The 9,605-nt window shown below is 38.8% G+C and overlaps 1 protein-coding gene across 1 annotated transcript in view; it reads right to left on the reverse strand.

The window, feature by feature from the left end:
- DCHS2 (dachsous cadherin-related 2) overlaps positions 1-9,605 on the reverse strand; it is a 78,119-nt gene that overhangs the window by 10,922 nt on the left and 57,592 nt on the right. The window contains exons 14-16 of the mRNA XM_019473141.1: positions 7,787-7,897; positions 3,060-3,271; positions 1,418-1,569 (exon numbers count right to left, since the gene is read on the reverse strand). Coding sequence (XP_019328686.1) covers positions 1,418-1,569; positions 3,060-3,271; positions 7,787-7,897 — 475 coding nt within the window. The remainder of the gene's footprint in view (positions 1-1,417; positions 1,570-3,059; positions 3,272-7,786; positions 7,898-9,605) is intronic.

The raw sequence follows: 9,605 nt of genomic DNA on the forward strand, positions 1-9,605 counted from the left end.
GGTGAGCAATTGCATTGTGCATCACTTGCTTTGTATATTCTTTTATCGTCATTATTATTATTATTATTCTTTTCCTTTCCTTTTCTGTCCTATTAAACTGTTTTTATCTCAACCCATGAATTTTACTTTTTTTTTTCCCCGACTCTCTCCCCCATCCCACTGAGAGGGGCAGTGAGCAAACAGCTGTGTGGTGTTTAGCTGCCTGCCAGGTTAAACCACAACACTCGAACAAACTGTCAATTTAAAATGCTAAATTCCAACACAAATACTGAAATAAATCAGGCTCCCAGTTAAAGACAGATGTAAGAATTATTATGCTTACATGTTCAATGCTTCATCAACAGTAAACATCCCTCCTTTGAAGGATTTATGCCAGGCATTCTTTTAAAGTACTAGTTACAAATAAAATGTATCATGGTATTTAAATGACTAAAAATCAAAAGTGATGTTTTTGATTCAGTGAAAAACAAACTCCAAATGAAGTGTTCTGTATATTAAGGCAAAACAAAGTATTTCCTTTAGGACGCTATTATCAAATTACACTGATATTTGAAAAAAAAAAAAAAAAAATTCCGTTGATCTTTTTGATGTGGTTTTCTAGAAGTTACTCTGGTTCATAAGAATTCTGATTGAATGTTTAAAACTTTGAGGCCCCAGAGGATAGGAAAACTTGCAAATACTTTAACTGATGCCACAACCATATGGAAAAAAAAAAAGGTAATCTCTACTGACACATACAAAGAAATCTACTTTTTGTAGAGACTGCAGTACATAAAAAAGGTGTATTAATGAATCCGCATACTCTTATTTTCTCTTCAACGCATGATTTATTTGCTTTCTAATTCCAATTATGGCATGACCTCTAAGAAAAATTGTCATGTGCACTTGATCATATTTACTCACAGTTTCTTAGAAAACAGGAAAAAAAATAATACTTAGTACAAGACAGCTTATAGATGGAAAGAGCTTACAGAAGCATCTTTATCAGATTACAGAGAAGAAAATTTGAACTATATTCTAATTAAAGAACAGAACATGCCCTATTTCTTAGATTTGGTTTGAGTGCTTTCTCTGTGTCTTTACATATTTATAAAATTGGTTCCAAAGAGGGAATGGCTGTACGGTTCTTAAACTAAAATCCAGGAACTGTCATCATTCCTATGGTGAATCATCACGCTCGCTTATATCAGTAAGTGTTGCCAATGATTAAACAAGACTATATTTCTCCCCCTAAGTATGCAAGAATCCATGGTATAAATGGGCAGCTTTAGCGCTGTTCTCAATGCTGTCTGGCTTGCACCCAGGCTCTGTGGGTAATGGATATCAACCGAAAACTATAAAATACGTAACATGAGCAATCTCAAGTTAAAGTGAACAAAAAGAAGAATATATTTTTACAAGAACCTTGCATACAAACCTGTAAGATGAAGTGTTTTCATGATCTAGGACTGTATTAGTTGCTAAAATCCCTCGTGCTGAATCAATTAGAAATGTTGCATCTTCATTACCAGATAAAATTGAGTATTCAGTTTCTCCATTCAGCCCACTGTCAAGGTCAGTGGCAAACACCTGTTTGGGAGCAAAACTGAGGCTTAATTCAAAATGGCAGAATGCGATTTCAGAAAGACAAACCTTATACTACAGTCATCTATTTCTGGTTACTTTCCTTTCGACTGCACAGATTTAAGTGAATAATTGGTCACCAACATGAGTGTCACGTGAGGTCACAAAATCTGCTCATGAATTGCAATAGGATGCACATGAATTCTTTCCCTGGGTAATTTGAAATTCAGCTACATGAAGCACTAGGGCTGAATGTGATCATTTTACAGTGCTTATATTACTATAAGGCTGCTGTTAGAATGCTGTCTCTGTTTAGTGCATAAAAATGCACTTTCCTGGGGGTCTTTGATGGGCCCTTAAAATATTACTGCTATACAAACAGACAAAGGATAACATAATTAAATTATTAAGTTTTCAGAGCTTTCATGGAATAGTTTATTAATTATTTTTTAAAATACGAACCAGAAAATGTAGAAAGGGCAGAGGCAAGCTATAAAACCAACAGAATAAATAACATTCACGAGCAGTGAACAGGTTTCTCAAAGACTCCTCTGACTCTTTGAAGAGTCGTCTTTGTATTTTTCTGGTTGCTGAACAAGCACTATAATGAGTACGGGATCCAAACCATAGCAGAGGCAACCAGTCATGTTGAATAAAGGAAACATAATAGAATGCATTCTGTCATAAAATTTTGACTACACATCTGGGTTGACTGCCTTTTGATTTTTCTCCATTCCTGAACATATGTTTCTCTAAATACAATGTCTATCAGTTTCTAATCACTTTGCCCTGGAGGCATTTGTAGCTTTCCATTTATTTATTCTCTAGAGAAGGAATATCTTTAGTACCTAACATGACCCTCACTGTGACCTGACTTGCAATGCAGGAACATGTACTGAGGAAATTATGTGTTCTTCTAGTCCAACTGATGTCTTCTTTTGCTCTAACATAGCCAGCTGGAAACACTTTCAGAGAATGGATCCATTCAGAGGAAGAAGTGTTTGCACATTTAAATTGAGACAAGCTGCTCTTTAGGCATCAGATTTTAAATTGAACGCTTGGGTTTGACTCTACTAGTCTGATGAGTTGAAAGTTATTCTTTTTATTGCTATAGGCTTTTCAGTAGATGCATTAATGCAAGACCCAGCCTATATTGTAACCAGAACCACAGCTTTGAATGGTATTTTTCAACTGCTTGAAGAAAGAAACAGAAAATTAAAAAAACAAAGAATTTACAGTCCAGCTGCACAACTATTAAGAAAAGAATTCTCTTTCAACTTAACAAACCTGAATGAAAGATTTGAAATGTGGTCTAGAAAAAAAGTCATTGAATATTTCAGATATCCAAGCAAAGTAGTAGCAACACCAAGAACTCCACTCTCAGTTTTTAAGAGACAGTGGTCCAGAAGAGACCTAGCAGGACTGTAGTCATGAACAGATCAACCAACTTCTTTTTAACTACAGCACTGGGCTTGGGAAGATATATTTCCACTTACCTGTATGATGTCTGTTTTAGGACTTTGGCCTTCCCATACTGATGCTTCGTAATAGCTTTGCTCAAATTTAGGTACATTGTCATTCACATCTTGTATTAAAACTGTCACTCCACAGAGTGCTGAATTCAAGCCATTTTCAGCCAAAACTGAAAGATGTATTTTTTTCTTAACTTCATAATCAAGAAACTTTGGCCCTTTTACTGTGATTGCACCTGGTTTATTAAAATAAAAATAAAAAAATACTGAGATGTGACACGTATTCAGGAAAAAACACGCACCAACGCAGTTATGAAGTCCCTAACTTATATGGTCTCCTTCACTGAACACATGATAGAATTCCAGCAAGCTCCCCACCGTGTCCTTCCTCTGCCTAACATCACCCCCCACATGCTAGTTACTGTACAAATCTTGGACAGCTAAGTTTTCACTGATCAAGCACCATGTTGGCAATTTCCTAAAACAAAGACGATTCACTTGTAGAGGGATAGAGAGGAAGAAAGCGGCTGCGTGACGTGTGCTCCTTGACACATGACAGTGAGCCAGCTGTGTCTGAAGAGACTCTTGGCCCTCATCTGAGAGTGGCTACATCTAGCCCTCCATCTATATCCAAATTGGGCAATAGCTGTATCAATTTCTGTATGTGACTGACATACAGACATACAGGTATAAAACACTGACTCCTTCTGATGCAGTGAGCCTCCCCCCGTCACTGTTATTCTATCAAAAGTAATCAGTGAAAATTATTGAGACTACAAGCACAACTAGACATCTCCACATTAAACCTGAAATGTCCTTGGAAATCCGTGGTCATTGTTTCAATGTTCTAGGTAATATAGTAATATACTCAAAATTCTTCATTACATCTAAACATCAAACATAGTTCATTTGTATGATAATTTCATTAGAATTCAAATTCAATTTTGCATGGATTTTTCAGTAACGATGCCATGAATATCTATATCTCAAACTTGTGATAGCATAAGAACCCATCTACTGTGGCTCTCCAAGCTACTGCTTTTTAGTTTTTATTTTCTAAGATAAGCAGCAATGATTGGCTATTGTTTATGCATCTGTCCAGTGTTCAAGAATTGCGTCTTGAACATAAACATTTCAAAGCTGGCAGATGGTCTCTGTTCAGCACAACACTTAAAAATTACCACATTCTGTATACAGAAAAAGCAAAATAGACAGTGGCAGAAGGAATACACTTCAAGACAACAGAGAGTAACTGAAAGAATCTAGTGTAGAGTGGTGCAAATAATCAAGTGTGAGGTACACCACCTAGAAGGAACAAGTGAAAGAACCAGAGTTGCTCATTCATAGAACCATAGAATAGTTTGGGTTGGAAGGGACCTCTAAAGGTCATCTATTCCAACCCCCCTGCCGTGGGCAGGGACATCTTCAACTAGATCACATTGCTCAGAGCCCCGTCCAACCTGACCTGGAATGCTTCCAGGGATGGGGCATCCACCACCTCTCTGGGAAACCTGTGCCAGTGCTTCACCACCCTCAGCGTAAAAAATTTCTTCCTTATACCTAGTCTAAATCCACCCCCCTTTAGTTTAAAGCCATTCCCCCGTGTCCTGTCGCAACAGGCCCTGCTAAAAAGTTTGCCGCCATCTTTTTTATAAGCCCCCTTTAAGTACTGACAGGCTGGAAGAAGGTCTCCCCGAAGCCTTCTCTTCTCCAGGCTGAACAACCCCAACTCTCTCAGCCTTTCTTCATAGGAGAGGTGTTCCATCCCCCTGGTCATTTTCGTGGCCCTCCGCTGGACCCGCTCCAACAGGTCCGTGTCTTTCTTATGCTGAGGGCTCCAGAGCTGGACACAGTACTCCAGGTGGGGTCTCACCAGAGCAGAGTAGGGGTGCAGAATCACCTCCCTCGACCTGCTGGCCACGCTTCTTTTGGGGCAGCCCAGGATACGCTTGGCCTTCTGGGCTGTGAGCGCACATTGCTGGCTCATGTCCAGCTTTTCATCCACCAGTACCCCCAAGTCCTTCTCGGCAGGGCTGCTCTCAATCCCTTCATCCCCCAGCCTGTATTGATACCGGGGGTTGCCCCGACCCTGGTGCAGGACCTTGCACTTGGCCTTGTTGATCCTCATGAGGTTCACACGGGCCCACTTCTCGAGCTTGTCCAGGTCCCTCTGGATGGCATCCCGTCCCTCTGGCGTGTTGACCGCACCACTCAGCTTGGTGTCATCTGCAAACTTGCTGAGGGTGCACTCAATCCCACTGTCTATGTCACTGATGAAGATATTAAACACAACCGGTCCCCATACGGACCCCTGCGGGACGCCACTCGTCACCAATCTCCATCTGGACATTGAGCCGTTGACCACTACCCTCTGGATGCGACCATCCAACCAATTCCTCACCCTTTACCGGACAGTCCACCCATCAAATCCATACCTCTCCAGTTTAGAGAGAAGGATGTTGTGGGGGACCGTGTCAAAGGCCTTACAGAGGTCCAGATAGATGACATCTGTAGTCCTTCCCGTGTCCACTGATGTAGTCACTCCATCATAGAAGGCCACTAGGTTAGTCAGGCAGGAGTTGCCCTTGGTGAAGCCATGCTGGCTGTCTCGAATCACCTCCCTGTCCTCCATGTTCCTTAGCATAGCTTCCAGGAGGATCTGTTCCATGATCTATCTTTCCAGGCACAGACGTGAGACCGACTGGTCTGTAGTTCCCTGGATCTTCCTTTTTTCCCTTTCTAAAAATGGGGGTTATGTTTCCCCTTTTCCAGTCAGTGGGAACTTCACTGGACTGCCACGACTTCTCAAATATGACGGATAGTGGCTTAGCAACTTCATCCGTCAGTCCCTTCAGGACCTGCGGAGGGATCTCATCGGGTCCCATAATTCTAGAGTTGGGTTCTATATTCTATTTGAATTCTATAATTCAGGTGCCATGCATTCTAGAGAAGTGCACACGAAGAAGAAACAGGGTAACAGTCTTCAAATATGTGAAGAATAGCTTTTTTGCCTTTGTCTTAGTCTATTGTTACTAGGTTAAGAAGTGATAAGTTTAAATTGTTTCAACACACATTCAGATAAATATGAATAAAAACTTTCCGCTGCCAAGACTTGTACAGACTATTGAGAGGGTTTGCAGAAACACTATCAATGGAGGTTTTTAAGAACACGATAGACAAACTTCCATCAGATTTAGGCACAGCTGATTCCTTTTCTGTGTCAGAGGACAGACTAGTTCATGTCTTTGGGTCACTTCCTACTATACTTTATATGATTCTACAATATAATAAATCCCCCTAGAATGGGAGAAAGTATTCTCCAAAATGGGGTTAATTAACATCAGTGCTTGAAAAGACAAGTAGAGCAGACCTTTGGCTGTTCAGAATACCTAAGATAGAAAGGGCATCAATATAGCTCAAAATACTTCTGCTGTAGAAACAATGGGTAGCGAGTTACTGGTGTCAAAATAATGCTGAGGTAAGAACTGCTATTAAAAAGACCTGAAAGGCTGCACTTCAATTAATGTTTTCTAAGAAACAGAAGAAAGCCTTCAGAAGAAAGGAAACAGAAGAAACCACAATGGCTCAAATATCTCAAAAGAAGACTTGTGACATCCACTGCTATAGAAATTCCACTATTGTTTGTGAAGAGAGTGCTTATGAGACTCTTAAAAACATTATGTAACCTTTTTTCAGACTGGCTTGATAAATAAGAGGAAAATCCCATTTGATTTTTCCCCCCCCCCTTTTTTTTTTTTGCAGGTGATATCGGAGAAGATTCACTTTCTTGGGGATTAACTTGTCTGGCTCTAAGATGTACTTTAAGATTAATCTTTCTAGCTTTATTTCAGTGAAATAAGAAGGACTTGGAAATCAAGTGCATGCACTTTAAGTGCCCCTCACCTAAACAAAATAATTTTAACTGTCCATCAGCATCAATCATGATAGCTTTACAGGAGTACACCACTTGATGCCTGGAGACATCAGAATAATCAGCAATTAAAGTCTCCAGGTACTCAGGGAGAAAGCCATTTGTTAAGAGTACAACCTATTTACACTATTTCTGAGGAAAACTGCTTATACTGTCTATGCCATCCCAGAAAGACTCCAGCTATTCAGAAGGCAAAGTTGCAGATGTACAGGAGCTGAGAGGCAACCAGAGTAGCTATGCTCTCTTATGCGCCTTAGATGAGAGCACATAAATGCACACGGGGAACGCGCCGCTCTCCTGCCATCAGAATTTCCTGACTGAAGAGCAGGTGAAAGCAGACCTGCTGCAGAACACAAATACAATCGCCAAAAAATAAACAAACATGACTTTCAGGGTTGTCAAGGTTTGCCTGAAACAAAGAGCATTAAACTCAGCAAGGGTCTAATGCTTCCTACATTAGGAGCGTTTTGAAGGATTATGTTTATTGAATTTTTGGGCAACCTTATGATGAGAAACAAGATGAGGTCTCCGCTTGGGTCACAAAGCAATAGTTTATCAACTCCTAACACCTGATCATTAGTTAATCAAAACTGAGTGTTTTAAACAGGTATACTGGCGTTCAGTTTCTTTCCACATCAAGTTTACAATAGCGCAGGTCTCTCCACATCCCTGGTTTTACTAATGATTTCTTTGTAACAGATACTCTTAGATACTCTAAGAGCCCCTTGTTCTTGTAGTAGGAACTTGCTATATTTTAAAGACCACACTCTTTAAGCTACACACAGACACTTGAAGAAAAGATATATTTATAAAAATGTACCTGTAATGGGGTGTATGGAGAATATGCTTTCCTTGTCACTGAAGATGCTGTATTTTATGTTTTCTCCTGTAAATTTGCGTTCATAAGCTTCTACAGTTAGGAGTGATATACCTATGGAAGGAATAAGACATTTTCATCATGTCCACTCTAGAAGGTTTTACTCTAATTTTATATTACTGTGATTAGTAGCAGATGCACAGCCAAACACCTATCTACTAGACTACGTGCTTATTCATGAATTAAAATAGTAGACAATAAAAACAACTCCTCCATGACTTTCACTGCATTACAACTTCAAAGGCAAGGCACTGTCTAACCCTCCTTGCGCAGCAAATTATTCATCTGATCACAACTTCATCACCTGCCTAAATAAAATGATGAGTTTTAACTTTTCCTAATTGCAAACTCCCATGTACCACTGGAATTACTTCTTACCTGAAGTTGTATGTATTCCTTTTATTCAGGTTATGCTGTCTTTGGTCATTTAGATCTCGCCTTTTCATGAATTCTTTTAAGGAAAATAGTCCTTTTTTGTGCATCATAGGAAAGCATGTTACCCCTGAATCACCATAAAAAGTTTATTTTTCTATTATTTATCTGAATTCAATTTGGATTTTTGAACAATATTTTAAATGAAATATTCTTAAAAATTTTAATTAGCTATCTTCTGACAGACAGAATGAAAAGATGAAACTACATGCATAGCTCTGTGTCAATTCAAGCAGAATCCAAATTCAATGAAAAGAGCAATGATTTAATATAGAGTACAAAAGGCATGAAATAAAAATCCTGTTTGAAATAGGATTAGAGGAAAAATGGGAAACTGAATACATTATCCTGCTCAGAATCACCACGTTTAACAAAAATGTAGCATGTTTAAAAAGCATTATCAAGATTTCCAAATATTATTCTTTTCAAGTAAGTTATGAAATTGTTTAGTATATATGGCAATTGATTTTAATGGATTTTAATTATTTAATTTAATTGTAATTGATTCCACGCAACTGTGATGGAATGAGGTTACCGTGCAACCTGAACTCTTTCAAACAGCATTACAGACAACTAGCTATTTTATTGCATTACAAAGAGCATGCTGTTCACACTTAGTGTCCTGGATGTCAGAGGAAAGGACTTAAGCGTAAAAATGAGAGGAAACATTGCTTTTAAAACTACCTGCTACCTTTTTTATTTTAGCATTGTTACTTATTAATTTTTAAAACCAGAAAATTTTGTTTTAAATGGTTTGTCATTTGCTCCTAAAATCTGTCAAAAGCAAAAATATTATGATTTTGACAGATATAATTTTCTGTACTAGTCAATACATTTGTAAGATATTTACTAGAAAAGTTCTGGAAGTAAGATCCAACTGTCCAATAGGTAAAGACTGATATGAACGCTACACTGGGTTTTTTTAGGAACTAAAATAAGGGGTTGTAGCTTGAATTTTCATTGCCGGGCAACTTTGATTTACTACAGAAGCCTGCAAGGGCAATCATTCATAGCATCCTCAGAGCAGAGTTAAAGATAAGAAAAAAATTCAAGGTCCGAAGAATGTCACTGTTTATCTTCTAATGCTGTCAGCAGTCTTTTTGTTTGTTTGCTTGTGTGTTTAAGAAGAACAACTACCAGAAAAAAAGGAATCATAGAATCATAGAATCATTGAGGTTGGAAAAGACCTCTAAGATCATCGAGTCCAACCGTCGACCCAACACCACCATGCCCACTAAACCATGTCCCTAAGTGCCTCATCTACTCGTCTTTTAAATACCTCCAGGGATGGGGACTCAACCACTTCCCTGGGCAGACTGTTCCAATGTTT

The sequence above is a fragment of the Aptenodytes forsteri genome, unplaced genomic scaffold (genome assembly GCF_000699145.1).
Source record: "Aptenodytes forsteri isolate BGI_AS27 unplaced genomic scaffold, ASM69914v1 Scaffold6, whole genome shotgun sequence".
Lineage (NCBI taxonomy): Eukaryota > Metazoa > Chordata > Aves > Sphenisciformes > Spheniscidae > Aptenodytes > Aptenodytes forsteri.